This window comes from Falco cherrug, chromosome 1, assembly GCF_023634085.1.
Source record: "Falco cherrug isolate bFalChe1 chromosome 1, bFalChe1.pri, whole genome shotgun sequence".
In the NCBI taxonomy this organism is placed as follows: domain Eukaryota; kingdom Metazoa; phylum Chordata; class Aves; order Falconiformes; family Falconidae; genus Falco; species Falco cherrug.
In genome coordinates this window covers 110,131,168-110,149,846 of record NC_073697.1, presented here as the reverse complement: position 1 = coordinate 110,149,846, position 18,679 = coordinate 110,131,168, and the positions used below count along the sequence as shown (strand labels likewise).

Here is an 18,679-nt window from a genome sequence, read left to right as displayed (position 1 = left end):
TTCACACCAGAGTATTTAAATTCAAGTGTTTGGCATGGAGACAATATCACACAGGTACACATCAACCTGGCCCACGCAACAACCAAGAGAAAAAGGAAGGAGCCAGCCTACAGTAGAAGATGAAGGTCTGAGCACCCAACACGGGAGAATCCACAAGGACCTCCACAGCTGCCAAGATGTCAGCCCTGTAAGGACAGATGCCCTTGGTGCAAGGTGACAAGTTCTAATCTTTCCTGTGCGAACAAGAAAAAGGGAAACACTACACACTTTCTAACGGGCAAGGCACGTCCGTCCCTTGTGATTGTGGCCTTTCTTCTCAAGGCTGCTCCAAGATACTGAACCGGTTTAAGCTGTGCACACACACACAGAGCTCACAGTGCAATTTCCTCTCACCTCACCTAATAAATCTCATGGCGCGTCTGTTTTTTCTGAACACAGATTTTATAAGCTGAATAAACTTTATGGAAACAGTTGATCGCCAAGGCAGCCAAAACCTGGAAACTTGATGCCTGACCAGAGCCAGGCACTGCAGGCTCCAACAGATGCTCTGAGAAAGTTTAGCTTTTGCACTTCAGAAAGAGATCCCTCTTGCTGGCCTGCTCCCTCTGCAACCAAGGCCCCTGACTTACTGGCTCTGAAAGCTTTTAATTTAGCTTATCCTGAAGACCCCTTCTCCTTGTGATCACAGACAGGACAGAATCTTTCCACCCTTCCCAGCTCAGAGCACATCCTACGATTCACCCTTTGCTTTTTCACTGCAGTGTCTTGTTAGTACACTAGCAACAATATGAGGGTTTCAGCAACAACTCAGGAGCCTTCAGAAAGCCATCTCACATTTCTGCAGAAGCATCAGAGAAGCTTCCCTTAAGCAGGGGCTTTAGCATAGTTGCTTAGGGCAGCTCAGAGTTTAACAGAGGCAACATCATCCAGATCATGATCGTGCAGCAACCCTTGGGCTACGCTGACAAGCATGTACATGAACAAGAAGTACTGGGAAGGTAATTTACACAGTCCTGACCATCAGTTAGTGTAGTTTTTACAGCTGGAGAGGGAGGAGGCAGTATCATGTGAAGAGACAGACCACCTCTAAGCACTCCAGAGGCCCTTGTTTGGAAATCTGTCCCCTACAGCTAATTTCAAGATCACTTAAAACCAAAAACGGTAGCTCACGAATAGATCCTTTAGGCTGAGAGCCCGTTTTCCAAGCAAAAACCGTGGTACCAGTTAAGGCCAGGAACTTCTGCAGCAACTGACGTGCAGCGTGAGCCAATGCACCCTTCCGCTCCCCGGGGAGGAGCATCACCCGCAGGTGAGGTCATGCACGTACCTTGGAAATGAGCTCATCGTGGTTGGCAAGGTGAGCCCTGCAGTGAATGCAGCTGTAGGTCCTGTGGCACGAAGGCAGATATGCCTGGAAAGTCTTGGACCTTGTCATCTTCACCATTGGAGCCACTGAGCGCTGTGTGAACTCTGGGGTGGCCCAGGAGGCACTCCCACAGGACGGGTCGCACGGGAAACACCGGAAGACGCAGGTAAAGGCCGTGGTTTGGCAGGGGATGGGTGTGGGGCAGGCTCCACACGCTGGTGACTGCTTCAGAGGAAGAGAGCTGGGCAGAGGCAGCGGGGGACTTCACGCAAACCTAAGTTCATAAAAGAAAAGACAGGACACTCAGCTCACAAAGGTGACAATGGTCTCTTAGCCCACAGGAGGATCTAGGGTTCAATCAAGAGAGCAGGGAAGAGTCAGAGCAGCCAGGAGGCAGGTGTGATGCCTGCGGATTAGACCAAGAACAGTCTTTTATTCACAGCTCAGCCACCGACATGCTGACTGCCCTCGCATCTTCCCGCTTTTGTTATCTACCATCTTCCTATTACTCCAACGCTCGCAATCTCTATTCATTCTTCCAGCACTTAATGGATTTGGAAATGACTACAGAGGTGCTAAGGAGATAATTTTCATCAAGCCTAGTCTCCCAAATACCGCTGGGGAGCTGCACACGTCAAGGTCCAACTCCGCACCACCCCTCAGAGAAGCTGGGCTCTGAGAGCCAGAGAGAACGTCGGGGCCCAGCGCCAGCCCTGCCTGTCCCCTGATGCGACTCTCTGATGTCGACTCACTGATGCGACACTCCGGAAGCCCGCAGGAAAGTCGGGAGCTGGGCATGGGTTTCCTCAGCCACCAGGAAAGTACAAAACCAAACTAGTCACCAAACCAGTTCTTCTCTCCATTCTGCCCTAGTTCCCACATGGGAAATGGAGGATTACTTCATTACACTCCTTTATAACTCCCTGCAAGCTCTGAAGGTGGAGGCTACTCTATAAACTGCACTCTAGTATTTTATTTTTTTTCTAACTTGTAACATCCGACAGCAGTTTAAGCAAGGGGCAGCCTCTGAAGACTATTCTTGATAGCAAGAGACAGTTAAAAATGCAATTCAGGATGGAAACACCTTTTTACAATCTGACATCATCCCACAGAACCTGCAAGGCAGCTCAGGTCTGGCTCTCTTTTGGGGAGAAATCACTTTTTCAGATCCCCCATCATAAGCCTTACCAGCTACTGATGTTTCTTCTGAGGATGGATGAAGCATAAAGGATAAAGGAAACAGCTCCCCTCCCTCCCTGATACATGGCGTGCATGCATGCTCTAGAAATTAATCATGAACTCTGGCTGCTCCTCCCACGAGGATTTTCCTTTCCATAAAACATGTGATTCTGTTCAGTTTCTAAGTTTGTACTTTGTGTCTCAACTACTGGAACACCACCAACACTCCCCACCCCCAAATAGGAAAACCAAGAAATAAAACCCCCACACCTGACCTCCTTCTGAAGTGGACAAAACAGAAAAGTACAAAAGCTTAAGAGCTGGTCTCTAAGCCAGTATGAGTAACTCGTCTGAAGCACAGCTGATGATCTTCCAGGTCAGAATAAAACCAGTCCAGGTCACGACGCTGCTACGCTGCTAAAATAGCTCCCTGGACTTTGTGTGCTAACCTGGCTCTGCTGCTGCTCAGTAGGATACACCTTCCCAGAAAAAGCACCAGCCATGCACCTGGCTCAAGGTATGCTGCAGAGAACGGCTGGACTGGAGCTGTTACAAGCAAATACACCTCTCTGGTTTACTAAAGGGGAAAGAGTTGAAACAGCAGGATGGAAATCCAGAAGTCAGTCGGGGAACTGAAGGCAGGGCCCAGGAAAATTGCTGTAGGAAGCAATCCTGCAGAACTCATACGCATCCCGTTTAGATGATGTCTTCTGCCCAGTGCTAGCATTGGTCACAAGTAGCTCACCGTGACAAAACCATCCAAGTCATTCTTGAAAACAACAACAAAAATCAGACTGTGAACCTGTTACTGCTGGTTGCTGGAAAGCCTCCCGCATGATCATCGTCAGAGAGCGAGATCTGCAAAAAAACCTCATCGCTTGGGTACTGAAGTGAACTAAAGTTTCCCACTTAGGGAAACCTCTGTCTTCATCACTTCTGCTCCTAAGCAATTGTTGAAAAAGAAGATTCAAGGTACCCACGTTGCTTTAGTGTTTCTGAAAGCATTACCCACTGAACCCACTGCCGGCTGGACAATCCCAAAAGTCAGGCATGCTATCTGCAATCTTCCTAGTAAACAGTTCCTACAAGCACAAGACTGGAGGGCTGTCATAGGCTCACACACGCACCAGTTGGTGCAGTCAAAGCTTCATTACATTATGACCATCCACAGTGCTCAACAGGAGGCAAATTCCAGTAAGACAACAGGATACCCATTTTTTTTCTTTTTCTGAAGTACTTTTCTTCTGTTCTCCAGGGCAGAAGCTCTCCCTTACAGTCAAATGGGGGGGGGGGGGGGGGGGGGGAGTCTTACTCATCCGGCAAACTGCTGATAAAGCATATCTATCACAATCATAACAGTCAGCACTTACATAGCACTCTTCATCCTCAAAGCTCTTTGCAAACACTAATCAGATTAACCTTTTCCAATTAAAGCTACAGTGAGAGCTTTGGAAGACCCATCCTGACACAGAAAGGCTCGCTTCTCAGCTTAGTAGGAACTAAATCTCCTCTTTTTCAGTCCAAAGGGATCTTGCTGGGAATTTATCTGGCCAACCTGTAGCTAAGCAGACTGCCTGGGCGCTATTTGGTACACAGCTGCATCTCTGGATTTCAGCAAGATTTGTCTTCTACAAATTCTACTTCTAATTGGAGAAGTCAGGCAGTCTTCACCAGCATCCTGCCCAAGTTCTCCACTTGCACCAGGATTTTGTCAAAACCGAGTGAAGTTTTGTATTAGACAGCATTGTTTTCTGCTCCAGGGTAAGGAACACTTTGAGGACTGAACCCTAAACTTGCAACAGGGCAGAAACAACATGCAAAACAACACAAATCCTTCCTTATTTTCTGCTGATCTAAGTAAAAGCAACACATCCCAGCCTTCCTGAACTAACCAAGTGCCACCTTTACAGTCACAAGACAACAGAACCATCCCCAAATTCCAAACCCCTGCTTCAACAGCTGATATGCTACATGCCAGCCTTAACACATCTCAGAACCTGGAATTTGTGAGCCATGTGCCTTGTCCTCCAAGTGCACGGAAGCAGGAGACTAAGTGTGCTCTTTCTGGGGCCAAATGCAATTGGATTCCAAGGCAAACTACCAAGCCCTGTCTGAAAGAAACAGATTACACAGGACAGACCATCTGGAGGAAAGTGCAAGGAAGGACTGGCAATCGCTTTACCTGATTTCTGAATGAGAAAACAGGCTGTGTCTAAATCTTAGATTTCATTGATTTTTAAGGAAACTGCGCAATGCCCTCTCCTTTTCTTCAGCACGGATAGGTAAATGTACCAACCACCAGTTTTACTACTTCCCTCCCACACTGTCCTGCCAAACACATCTTTTCTGATCGGCTGCCCAGCACTGCAACACAACAGCTGAAGAAAGCAGTCTACAGGCATCCTCAAAGCCAAATGGAAACGTAAATGATACCTGACCAGAATAATATAATTCGTTGTTTGCTGACCCCTCTTGTCCAGGCCTCCCAAGCATCAACGCTTTAGAACGAGTAAACTAGGAAATACTACAACTGCATTTATCTAACTGAGAAATGAAGACAGGCACGCACAAAAAATTATCTGCTGCATGCAGCTTTCTGCAAAAGCATTTCATGAGCTTTCTTTTATTCAACCTCGTAACACATTTAACATCAGCAAAAACATTTGCCCTTTTAGAAGTGGACAAAAAAAAATATTCAAGTAAGAAGATACTAGAGCCTAGATTAAGATGAATTGCAATTCCTGTTCTCAGTACTGTGGGGAGACGGCAAACCAAATTGATCTCTTTGCTTAAGGCAGGGGAGAGAGTAAAGATTTGTGAGCCAAGATCTTGGTGGGAACCCTAGGTAAGAAACTGCCTTGAAAAAAAAACTTCAGTTAAGTTCATATACAGTAGCCATGCCTTATAAAGGCACTACCCTTGTACAGCTGTCAGCCCAACTGTGGCTTGTGTGCACCATCTACCAAGAGCTCTGTCCTCATCATAGCAAGGCTGAGGAAGGAAAACCAATAGGAAATGCATTCTTACATCCATGAGCACAGCTAGTAGCTTGTAAGGACCCATGTCTGTCTTGAATATCATCTTGAAATGTATTAAACAGTATCCGTGGCTCTCAGCAATGCAAAAACCACCCACCTGTATTTTTTCTTTTTCCTAGTAACAGATAAATTTGAACTATAATACATTTAACAGCTAACAGTGCATTCCTTCTACTGTAGAACAAAGGTGTGGGGACGATTTCAGGCTGTGCCTCTGGTTTTTCAGAAAGATGAGTTCATGTTCATTAACCTTGCTGACAGCGGGCATTAGTGGAGTCATTCCATTCACTTTAATAAAAAAAATTATGAAAAAAGGTTTGATTAGTTTATCATTGTGCCCAATATTGTTAGAGAGATTAATATCTGTCAGCAGCAACATAATCCTGTATTTTCATTTTATTCTTCAAGAGAAGTTTATCTCTGGGATGGACACACTCAAGTCTATGGAACAGAAATCTGTGCATATGAATTAGTTCACAAGAATTCAGAAAATTGGTTTAGTCAAAAGGGAAGAATTATAGGGAAAAAGCTTATCAACATGATTTACTGTGGTTACTGGTGAGAGAATCAGCTGAATGTACTGCTTGCATGCACGGTGTATGTTGGGACTGCCCTGCTTAATCCTGCCAAGTTTCATTCTGGCAGGACAAACAACAGGTTTGTTGGGTTTGTAGGTTTGTTTTATGGATTATTTGATTTTTAAGATAAACTTTAGTCCACTGAATACTTACTAGAACATAGCAAATGCTATAGAAAGCTGCCTGTAGTAGCTCTGAAAAAAGGCCATCTATTTTGAAACTCAACCTTTCTTCTTCAGCATCTCTTCTCATTAATATAGAAAGAGCTAGAGATGTACTTATGTTGAGTGCAATGAAAGCACAAGAGGAATCAGGTTTGGAGAGTTTTCAGCTTCTACAAGGTCACAAACTGCAGCAGCCTGCGTTGCTCCGGGGTCTTAGCATGATTATAAGAAAATGCTTGAGGTAAGCACGCTTACTTACAAGGGTTTTCTTGACATGGGAACTGCCTTAATGTCACTTAATGCATTGCGGTTTGAAAGAAGAAGGCTAGTCTCCGAGATGATACGCTGAAATTGGAGTCTGGGTTTAATGCCCAGTTTTGCTTCCCTATGGAATAGAAGTTAGTGTCCGAATGTGAGGTGCTGGACCCTCACAGACACCTGGCACAGCAAAAGAGCTTTCATGCTCTGATGATGGAGTACCGCAACAAAAGATCCTCGATGGGGCAGTCCTGGAGATCCTCGCTACCACACGGGACTGCAACAGCTTTGGAAAAGACGAAGCCAGATCATCTGAAGGTAGGAGGGTAGGATGTACACTGTGAAAGGCCCTGAAAGAAAGGATGACCATTCTGAATTTAAACACTGAACACAAGGAAAAGCCAAGAAAGAAGTTTAAATAGCACATGGGCGTAACACAATGTACCTTTACTCCTTCAGTATCAAGTTTCTGAAATGCACCAATTTCAAATCCTTGATGACACTGCACACATGCACACATGATGACATGCTCAGCAGTACTAGCATGATCAACAAAAGTCATTACTGATACATGAACTCTAAGTGTCCTTCTCTAACGCCTTCGCTCCTGCAGCTCATTCTCCAAACCCTGCAAAGTCCTTGGAGATGGGAAAATAACAGGAGAGATGGTGGAAGACGGCCGGCAGGAATCCTGTGCATTTACTTTTATCAGATACATGGACACAGCTGCAATACTAGTAGTAGCAGGGAGCAGGTTTCTCACTTAAGACTGCCTCCAACCAGAAATAACCCTCTTTATTCCCCTGAATACCTCCTAGCAAGCCACTTCACTTCTGCGGGCCCTAGTTCTCTCTTCTGCACACTGGAGGCAGCACCCTTCACTGCTAGGCAGCACTTCATCACTCTGGGAAAAAGGACCTGGATGGATGGATGGATGGATGCAAAGAGGCAATACAGCTGGCAAACAGTACTGCAGACAATTGCCAGGAAACCACTAGAGGGCATCCAAAAGAGATCCAGTGGGAAGCAATTAAAGACGATCTGGCCATAGTGAATCCGGGACAGGCAGGACGCCAACCACGCTGCACCTGCCATGCTCCACATAGCATAGCCAGCCTGTCAGGAAAAACATCGGCGTTATTATACTGCTGAACAGCTATCAATACTAAACCTGTCAAAACTGTCACTGCACATTATATTAATCACATTTTAAAGGTTGGGTTTTTTGGGGGGGTTGTTTTCTTTTTTTAAAAACCAGCAATATGTCAGTCCATGGTCTATCACAACTCTTCATGTTGAAAATACACTCAGCACCCCTACAACAAACTTAGTCTCTCTGATGGAGAGGCTTTCTATGAAGACAACATGGAAGGTACATAAAAATGAGTTGAACCTTAAAAGGAACAAACAGCAAATCTTCAAAACTCATTTTGGTTTGGAATTGTTTTGAAGTCTCTCTAGCTTTGTCACTGTACACACTATTAATCCATAACTTATTAAAACCAAAGTAATTATTGTTTCAAATTTTTCTTCACATAGTTGATTTGCCTTCTATCAATTTGGAGATTTAAAATTTTAATTTAGAGATTTTTACATTTTAAAGTTTCACTTTTTTTTTTTTTTAAATAACATCCACGCCAGTGCATTTCCAGGTTCTCAAGTGCAACCGTGTGGTGAGAAGCAAGGCCAGAGGACCCCTGCGTTCAAAGCAAAAGCTTTCTTGTACTGAACTGCAGCGCACACCTGACTGGGGAGCGAAGGAACAGGTTAAAATAACCTGGTGAATGAAGACAGTGCAGAGATGCTTCTTTCCTGGCAGCAGATTACAGAGACCAGATGACCACGGGAACTTTCTGACTTTATTTACAGATCTAAAGCTGGACTCAGCCCGTTCAGCGTCAGAACTGCTAACTCATCTCTACCCACAATTCAGAACAAAGCACGCTGTTCAAAACAATCCACTCAGACATGCCACAGACACCACTGGCGAGTGGCAAAGGGAAATCATCCTGGAAATTTTAATCAAATTCTTCCCTTCACAATTTCATCTCAAAAGGCACAGGACAGCCAGGACAGATATCGTTTCACAGGGCTGCCTTCAAAATTTGTTACCTTTTCTGGGCCTGTCTCTGAAACCACATGAACGTGGACTGCAAGATTCAGCCTCTACCAAGGAATGACTGACACCTCTGGCTGAATTCTCTTCCCACTCTCTGACGAGTTGCCTGGCAGCAATATCTTTGCAATGCAGAAGAGCCTGCACAGCTGATAACAAGCAGCATGGCAAGTGTTATAGCTGCAAGCTGTCCACCTTTGCTTTGCAGGTACACCCCACCACAGCTGAATTCAATAACCAGTTACAACAGAGGCCGATGCGCATCACCAAATGCAGGAGGAAACATTCATGCAGAAAAGCATCGTGGCTGGCCAAGACACACGTGAAACAAGCCAGCGCTTACTTTTGTTCCTACCAGCAAGTCCCACTTGTGCCACAAATAAACAAAAACAGCAAGGCTGAACTAATTTAAAACACAAATTACTCCATTTCCTCCCTTAACATTTTGCAGAAACTCATGCCAGCATCCCCCACAACGGGGTAACGCTCCTTCCTTTGAAGTGGCCAAGCAGGTATGATGCACTCGACTGAGACCACAGCAATGGCTCAAACGAACTGTAAGATGAAGCTCTTCAATTCACACCCATCCTTCTGCTCAAGCAAGCTACACATTCAATGTGACCACAGATCAAGGACATCATCCTTTGCCAGTATTACACATATACAGTGTTCTACAACATGAAAGCCGACCCTCACCTTGCTATTCCAGTACCAACCTGAACTAAAGACATCAAGGAAAAGTTCTTCCCATCCAAATGGCCAATTTTACTGACAAAATGGAAACACTCTACCTTCTCAACTTCTCTTCCTCATTTTTTTTAATTGTAGAACAGTTCAGCTATCCAAATCATCTCATGTCATTACATTTGTTTTGGTGTGCTCCTTACATTCCTCTATTATCTTCCTTCTTAGCAAATGTAGGTATGACGAGGATTCAATTAATCTGGTCTGCTAGATGGATCATCTGTTTCCCTGATAAAGGCTGGGTACTGACAGGGAACACTGTGAGAACATTTATCTATCACCAAGTATCCTTCCAATATCCTCTGAAGTCATTTGTAGTTGAAAGAAGGATTTGCCACAGCTGCCTGTCATGACTTGCTACATGCAAGCTCCCCTTGTCAAATCCTGTAAGTTTTCATCTGCGCACGCAACCCATCTGCTCAGAGGGCTCTTCCCAGGAGCATCTTTTAACTAGCCTCGCACTGCCCAGAAGCACAGCTGTCACAGGAGAGACAGCGACTTCATTTTCTACTCTGGTACATCTGTCTCTCTTCTGAGTAAAGCTACGGATAAGATGCGGAATTCTGACCCATCTCTGCCAGTAACACTTTTTATGCAACAGCTACCATATTAACGAGGTACGTACCTTCCGTGGCAGTTCAGTCAGCATCCCTCTAGCTTTCACTCAGCAACCCACACCTCAAAGGCACAAAGTCAGGTGAAAATTTATAGCTTGAATCTTCACATGACAGATACTTTATAGCTAAATCTACTTTAAGATGGTCAAGTCAGCTGTTACCTTGCCAGTTCCTGTCACTAGTTCCTCCTGGATATCCTCGCTACCCTGCATGTTACTGCCAAGGTATGTGAACTGACTCATCTCTTACAGTTCTGTGCCTACTGACACGTGCTTGCGCTGGGAGTACCTGGGATTCTCGTTAAGATTTCCCCCATACACAGTTAATTAGTAACTCCATCTTTTTTTGTGATGCTGGACAATCTGTTTTTAATAACATGTTGCTTGAGCCATCCTTTAGCAATATTTCATCAGTGAAACTTCAATCTTCCAGAGTTCTGTGGCAGAGCTGTGCAATGCCTGGGTCATACCATGCTACATTTTTGTCCTCATAGTGAAGCCACTGCCAATATGAAACAGGAGAAGTGAGACCGCAGCTTTTGACACCGCTCTGCCTTCCCTCTCTGTGGATCAAAAAGTTCTCTGAAGGGCAAATTCAAAACATCCTCAGCTTTTGAAACTTTTAATAGCCTTTGCCTGACCTCGGGAGTTTAGCTCTATACAAGTCACAATGGCAGTAAAAAAAAAAAAAACAAACGCAAATAGCTACTTATTTTTGTGAGTCAGCAAAACATCACACCTTTTAACACGCTACACCAACACTGGAAGAGGTGTGAAAGAAACTATTCCTAACTGGATGTGTAAGCCTGCGCAAAGAGACCGGAAAGCAGCTCTTACGGGTTGCGCTCCCTTAACTTCCAATGACTCACATTGCCTGGCACTATCATTTGTTAAAGCAAGAGTGAAGCAGGGATAATAGCTATTTACTAAAAACAGAGGAGTGTGATTAGCTTTAATTAGCATTGTCAAGTGACTTGAGATTGTCAGGTACAAGATGTGGGAGAACTAAGTCTCATTAATTATGTTATTTCCTGCAGCCTTAAGTGGCTTGGCCAGTCTAGTGACGCTTCCGGAGACGAAGCTGCTCCCGATGTCCAACACATCCCGCATCAGCGGCTGAAAACACTCTCAGACAGGCCAAGCGGACGTGGCTACAGAGCAAAGTTACAAAGCCAGAACACAAGAACAATCAGCTTATGTACTGCAAGAGAACTACCTGCCCTGACAAACGAGGAACAAAAAGGCAAATAAGACATGGAAGAGAACAGACTCAGAGAGAACCGACTGCCAAGCTTCACGGAGGATGAAGAGCAGGGACCAATGCAGGCAACAGGGAGCATACCTGAGGCCCAGGACTCAGCACTCCTGAGCAGCAGCCCACCTGGAAAACTGTATTTACTTCCCCCCAAAGAAGACACACTATAAAGTGTCTTTGTTTTGCAGAAAAAGAGAGATCCAGATCCTCAATCGGCATCACACCATCAACAGACAAGCTGATTTACCAGCTAAAAATACATTCTAAAGGACTGGAAAATCCTTGAGTCAGAACAGTCCATTCTCTTCTATGGACTTGCCTTGGCTTCTGGAAGGAAAAGGAAACCTATCCTTAGCCTTTAGTTACTGCAATGAGATCCAGAAGACAAGATCTCCAATTTAACAAGCACCGAAAAGACGGAACATCCTGAAGGACCAACTTACAGGTCTCTGCCAAGGAGGGGAAAAAAAAGGAAGCAGTGTATTTTGTTATGGATTCAAAGCAATACATACACTCTGCCGCATCATTCTGCCTCAAACATAACTGATCAGCTTCAGAGCAGCTAAGAGAACCGAACTCTCAGTTTCTCCATTCCAGACTCCACTTTGTGATCCCTCCTGAAGCCCACTGCTCTAGCACTTCACAGCTGACCTCTAAAGAAGGCTCTGCTTAAGTTCAGGCAAACAAAGGTTTGCCAGTTAATGAACAAAGCCCAATGAAAGCTTTACTGGCATTTCAAGAGGCTTCCACACACATGGTCAAAGGCAAGGCCATGATGCAAGAACAATAAATAAATGGTTTTTACTCCTCTGCAATCCTTGCAATGCTTGTGTAGTACCACACTAGATCAAGGAGCTCCCACTTTCTAAACTGCTAGCCAGGACCTACACCAGAGTGACCAGTTCCTTAATTAAATTCTCTCTCAGCAACAGGTATTCAACCCATGAGTCAAGGATCCTTTGAGGGAATGTGGATTTACAGGTAGTGATGCTGTCTTCCTCAACACAGCCCCGACTCAACCACCCACACCAAACAGCAAAGAAAGGAAATCACTTATTCAAAATCTGTGGATCCAGAGGACAAAAGAGAGCTCAATGACCAATACAGTTTTACCAGTTATCCTGATGCTGGCACCACGAAAGAGACACCTGCAAAAAAGCTAAAAAAAAAAAAAAAAAAAAAAAAGCAGCACTTGACACCATCATCATACGAAAGCAATCTCTCTGACCTCCCTAAAGCATTTCCAACTCTAGCTTCCAAGCACAAGGCTCACTTTTAAATGGTCTGTCAGCATAAAATGAAAATTAGGAATACAGTGAGAAAAGGAGAACATCTTAGTTCTCTATTCAAGCAGTGCCCGTTACACAGCAAACAATGTTTACAAGAAATGAGAGGTAGGGATCCCAACATGATGAGATCTTAAACAAAGTCAATGGGAGTGCTCTGCAAGAACGAAGTCACAAAATACATCCTCTCCAGGCAGAATCCTCTCATGGATTATAAGCAGCGCTCTTAGTATCTGCTTGTTTACAACTGCCTAACTCAGCAAAGGCCTCTCTGTGCTACCCAGCACAAGCTTTAAGTAACTGTAAACACATTAGCAGAATATCCTTATCTGGAGCACGTAGTAGGCCCTGAGGAAGGTAATGTCAGGAAGGCAGGTGTACCGTCCCACCCTTGGCTTAACTGCCGTCTGCAAGCTAAGAACACAAGTTTGACAGGCCTTCCTCTTTCTGTATTTTAAGACAGAGGCTACAAAAAAGTGGGGACAGATTCACTCCACCACATTTTGGGAGAAGGGGGCGAGGATTCAACTTCTTTTCCTACACCACCGAAAGCACATTTTCAACTGGCACATTCCAAATTCCTCCGGCTTCAAAAACCAGCATTAAAACCTGAAGCTACAGACCCATAGCTCGCTCCGTGGCTACTTCTGTCATCTCAAACTTCTCTGGCTTTTCTGGATCAAACCCGTGAGTTTCTGTGGAGAAGCATAAGACAAGGGACCCTTGACATTTCGCTCTCTGCCCTGGAACCTTGGCACAGCGCTCCGCCTAAGAGGAAGCTGCTACACACTTAACCAGAGGCCCGAGTAACAACACAGACCCACAGAGCCAACCCTGCTCCCTGCGGGGCACCGGTTTCAATGCAGCACACGCAGCAGCCGCCTGCCCTCAGCGCTAGATGCTCTCTCCAGGCGGACCCAGGTGCCCTGCAGCTCTGCCACACCAGGCACCGTGTCACTCCTGCAGCAGCGAGCCCGGCCTGCCGGTGGGAAAGGCCCGGTCCGCCGGGCCTCGGTGCCAGCACACGGGGCGGGGCGCTGCCCCCCGGCCGTGCGGGCTGCGGGTCAGGAGGTGCCCGCAGCACCCGGGAATGCTGCCCTCCCCTAGGGCCGCAAGCCTCACAGCTCCGTGCCAGGCACGGCCCTCGCCGCGCTTCCCGGCTGGCGTGAGGGATTTACCGGCTGCAGGAGCCGGCCGGTGGGGAAGGACCGTCCCCCGCCCCTCCTCCGGCGGTCGCCGGGCACGGCCGGCCCCTGCCCCGCTCCCGCGGGTCCCGCCTGTTGCTTTCCCCCGCTGGACGCGCCCGGCGAACCCCCGCGCCCGGGGCACCCTCCCGGACTCGGACCTGTTGCCCTCCCCGCCTCCAGCCCCTCGCCCGGCCCCGCAGACAAAGGCCGCCGCTCGCCGAGCCCGACTCGCGGCTGCCGGCCCCCGGCCCCCCCGCCAGGCAGCACGGCTCCCCTGAGGAGAGCCCGCCGCACCGCGGGGCCGCCCGCCCGAGGGAGCACCCCCGCCCCCGCCGTTCTACCGCGGCCGTGGCGGGGGGGGGGGGGGGGGCGGAACGTGACGGGGCCACGGCTGTGGCGCAGCTCCGAGCGGCAGCCCGGCCCCGGCCCCCCGCCCCGGGCCGCCCCGCCGCCCGGCCCTCGCCCCCCGCCGCACTCACTCGCCGCGGCGCGGCCGCCTCGAGCGCGTCCCCAAGCGCAGACGGAGCGCGGCGGCTGACGCGCACCAGGCAGCCCCGCAGCGCCCTCCCCCTCCCGCCGGCTCCCTCCCCTTATAGCCGGTCCGCGAGCCTGCTGGCCCTGAGCGGCACCGCCGCGGGCCAATCGCCGCCCGCTGGCACATAGCAACACCCCGCCAGTTGGCTGCGACCAGCCGCAGCCCATTTTTTTAAAACCAGTCAGAAGGCGAGGACAGCGGAGCGCTCCCGCCCCCGCCCCCTCCCTCCCCGGGCGCGCACACACACACAGGCGCACGCAGCGGCCCCCCGCCCTCCCCGCGGCCGGCCTCGCGCAGGCAGCAGCTGGGAGGCGGCAGCCAATGGGAGCGGCCCTGGCGCTGCCGGCGTGGAGCGCGCGGGGGGAACAACAAACAGCTGCGCTTCCTCTTAAAGGCGCCGCTCCCGCGGGTGGAGAGGGAGAGACGGGGCGGGGGGGGGGAAGGACCCGCTGTGGCACCGGGGTCCCCCCACGGGGAAGGCCCCAGTGCCGGTGGCGAGCGGCAGCAGGCGGTGGGTGGGTTGTACCCGCGCGACAAAGCGGTACCCGCCTGCGCGGAGGATGCGCGGGGCACTGCACCAAGGCTGCCGCAGCACGCATGGGGGACACCGCAGCCCGGGACCACCCCGGCACCGCTTTAGTTCAGTGACCCGTTGTGGTCCCTCCAGCCTCTAGTCCCCTAAACCGCCCCAGTTTGTCCCTGTAATTGTCATAAAGGCTTTAATTACAGTGGTGCGGGGCGGAAGGAAGCCCTTGGCAGGGCCCGGGGGCGGTAGGGAAGGGGGGCAACCGCAGGCCCTTTCGCCTGTTATTTCTGTCTGCACCTGCCGCCCCCGGCTGGAGCCCCCAGCTGCTGCAGAGCCCCCAGCCCCACCACCCTGCTGCCCCTGCAGTGGGCCAGGGTGCTTCCACCACCGTTAGCTCCACTGCCGGGACATGCCACGGCACCTCCATCAGCACGAGGACTAACTGCAAATGAAGCTAATGTCATATTTCTCCTGGAAATCTCCATTAGCTTCATCCCACTGCTTACCATCACTTTTATTTATTTTTTTCTCAGTGGCGATCCTGGCCATCTCCTACCCAACCTTACTGCAAACCCCAAGGTGTGCACGTCCATACGTGCACACAACACGCACACGGCAGGGCACAGGCACACAGCTAAGCCAGAAAAAAGTGCAATTAAATGCAGCCACCTCACCACACTGTAATTAAGACACAAAACGGCACGCACCTCTGTATGAGCTCCTCTGATGGCTCCTCACCGCAGGTTTTGTAGCTCCAGCAAACGATGGCGCAGGCACGGCACACTGCTCTGCCAGCGCTGGTACCGTCCTTCCGCACTGTACCAAGTGCAGTTTTAATAATGTGTTCTACATGCCCTTTCCTCACATCAAAGGATAAATGTTACGTATCTTATTGGATAAAATCTAGTTGCTTTATGAGTTTATTCTTGTTCTAACACTCTACCACATTAGCAAGTTCTTAAAGAGTATTTTCAGCGTTTCTCTAGTAATTGGTAATTACTGATAACTGCAAAGGCAATGTTCTGTTCCGTGTTTTAAATGTATGGTCTCTAATACACAGTAAGTAAGGGGCGATATGAGGTAGTATTTCTCTTAGTTATTAGATATTCCACTAGTTATTAGACAGTCTTTTTTGTTTTATTACATGTGGGTAGAAAACCAACCTTCTACTTCACGATATGAAGTAGTTTTCTTCCACACAAGCAAAAGACACCCTGATCACTTTACTAAAAGTGATGCCAGCTAACTAAGGGATTCTATAGATCAGATTTTAAAATACAAAATGACTTTCCCCCCCCATAAGCTAATGGTACTACCAAATACAATTTAAATACACTCTTAACGAAGATTCAAGCACCATGGTAGTTACTAGCCACTAAATACCAAAGGAAATTGCCGTGTTACCTTTAGACGGCTACAAGAGCAGCAGGAGCCTACTTTAAGGGCTTACTTCAAGCTTCTTCTTTTCTTAGATAACCTCCTTCCTCTCCAAGCCCAGCAGCAAGAGCTAACACATCAGGTTTTTAGACCATTTCACCGGTGCTAAATGAAGCTGTATTTAACAGATCTAGACAAGGCTGCCTGCAGGAAGTGGTGAAAAAGTCTGCTTGAACTTTAAATCACCGCGACTTCTGAAAAGTAAACACAAGTACTCAGAGTTGAAACCATCAGCAAAATAAATTTACACATCATCAAGAGGCTGCCACATAACAGTGAATACCCACCCACCCACTCCGCCAAAAGTGAGTTGCACAGCAGAATTTTCAGTTTGCTAATAAAAATACATTATTTGCAAGAACACCCAGATTCTTTACAGATATACAAAGCTCTCTGTTGTAATAAGCTTGATTTAGGATGGTGGTTAATTGGAATTACCTTGATGTAAGTTCAGCACGACCATGGAAATCTAAGGGTTCACACAGCTTTGAACATAGAAAAGACAGACCATAAAAAGGGCGAAATTTCTTCTTTAAACTATGTGCTAATCCCTGTGACTTATGAAAACTGGAAGCTTTTTAGGGGTAACAGTGCTTCACTATCAGCATTTCACTCTAGAAAAAATGCTAGTTAGGTCCTAGTTACTGTCTTATTGAAGCTTCAAGTCACATTTTCACATTTGATTCTGCATCACTGTTTGGTTGCAAACTTCACGAGCACAGCTTAATCAGCATCATTGAATACTTACACCGGGCTAAGCTTTTGGGAAATTTATTCATTTTAAAAAAAATCTGAATATGGGATCTAAACTGACAACTTAGCTTTCCAGTGAACAGCTAATGAGGATTTTTAATTTCTCTGTTTTCAGACATCCATTTTTTGGAGCCTGAACAGCACAGCTAGTGTTTCCCTGCTCAGTGGCTGACATCAGTTTCAACTTTTATTATCATTTAGACTAGAAAAGCCTAACTGATAGAAAACATCACTGGCTGGGGCTAACTTTTGCCACGGCAATATTGAGAGGGGGGGGGAAAGTATCACATCACTCATGGAATACTGCCTCAACATTTTTAGTGCTGCATTAGAATTGTTACTTAAAATCTAATAAAAGCCTGTTTCTCAGCACTGCCAAATTTTATGTGTAGCTGGTGTTACTGGCCTTGTAATCATGACTCCTTGCCTAATACTGCCTTTCTTCTTTGTTTGTAAAGTGGGGATACTTTGAACTTTTTTCAGACATCAGGAAACAACATCTTCAAGTACTTCAGATCAAACAAAAGTGCTTTCATCTATTAACAGCAGTAGGTTTTTTCCCCCCCCACTTGCAACGTTTTTGGTCCAACAACAAAACAGCAGGTGGTCCCAGTGCTTCATCACATCCCCCAAAATCACCGAGAGATCTGTGATGCTGTGTAACCCTCACGATCTACTGTGCGCTGATCACCCCTCTTGCTTCCCACAGCAACACTCCGCAGCTTACAATGAGCAACCAGACCACCGTAAACCCACTGTCCAGCTCAATCAGCCCCAGAACCTGTGAGGGAATGAGCACCAGCTCCTGCAGTCCCCCACCCGCTGCAACCACTGGGCAGAGCTGGCTGGAGGACCGAGCCACCAGCAGGGCTGTGGCGCCCCCAAGTGGCGAGTGGGAGCAGGACAGGCAGGAACCCACCCGTCTGGGTTGGGGAAGGTTTTGTGGCTTTTGTTATTCTGCCCTCAGCCTGCTCCTCGCATTCCACGCAGCCAGGAAAACGAGCCGTTCTCCACGCACGCAGGACCATCGCAGGGACAAAGAGTCTCTGAGATTTGTACCAACACCAAGGATCTCGCTCAGCAATGTAGAAAGTATGCCCTGAAAATAAATGAGAATCGCTGCACCTCAAGCCTTCTTGCTTCGGAGGAACCAAGATCTGAATATTCTGTTTGAGCACCAAGCCTCTGTACTGCAGATTTATGACAGGTTACACAACCTGAAGTGATCGTGGACAAATACCTTCCATGTTAAAAGAGACGTGAACATTCATTAATGCTTCCCAATTCCCTGTTCTGGTTTACTAGCCATTTAGAACATGTATTAAGAAATAAAATACTGCCCAGAGCAATCTGGGGAATTCTTTCACCAGCCTGCCAAAATCCTTTAAGTTACTAAATACTGTCACGTACAAAACCCCCACTTCACCTCTTTTACCTAACATGAAGCCTCAAGGCTTTAAAAATTACACTTGACCTTAAAACCTAGTATTTAATATAATTTAATGGAAATCTGGTAGGAAGCTGGAAATTTACCCTCTAGGGCGAAGGGAAATGTTCACCCACTTACCATCTGAAAAAGAAAGGCCTGTATTTACAGCAAACTGTCACCCAACACAGGACAACACAACACCGTACAGAAAC

General features: G+C 47.4%; 1 protein-coding gene across 10 annotated transcripts in view; it reads right to left on the bottom strand.

Moving 5' to 3' along the window:
• Window positions 1–16,400, bottom strand: part of YPEL2 (yippee like 2) — a 41,661-nt gene extending 25,261 nt beyond the window's left edge. For 5 of the 10 annotated variants that reach the window (XR_008733662.1, XR_008733660.1, XR_008733665.1 and 2 more), the window contains exons 1-3: window positions 14,267–14,359; window positions 13,224–13,295; window positions 1,328–1,640 (exon numbers count right to left, since the gene is read on the bottom strand). Coding sequence is in view for 6 of the 10 variants with exons in the window: in XM_055719253.1 (XP_055575228.1) it covers window positions 1,328–1,444 (117 nt within the window). In the remaining 4 variants the exon portion in view is untranslated. Of the gene's footprint in view, window positions 1–1,327; window positions 1,641–6,584; window positions 6,934–7,028; window positions 7,086–13,223; window positions 13,296–14,266; window positions 14,375–15,555; window positions 15,665–16,252 lie in introns of those variants that run through there. The other 5 variants (XM_055719262.1, XM_055719278.1, XM_055719269.1 and 2 more) reach the window with 5 other exon arrangements.
• Window positions 16,401–18,679: the final 2,279 nt, after the last annotated feature.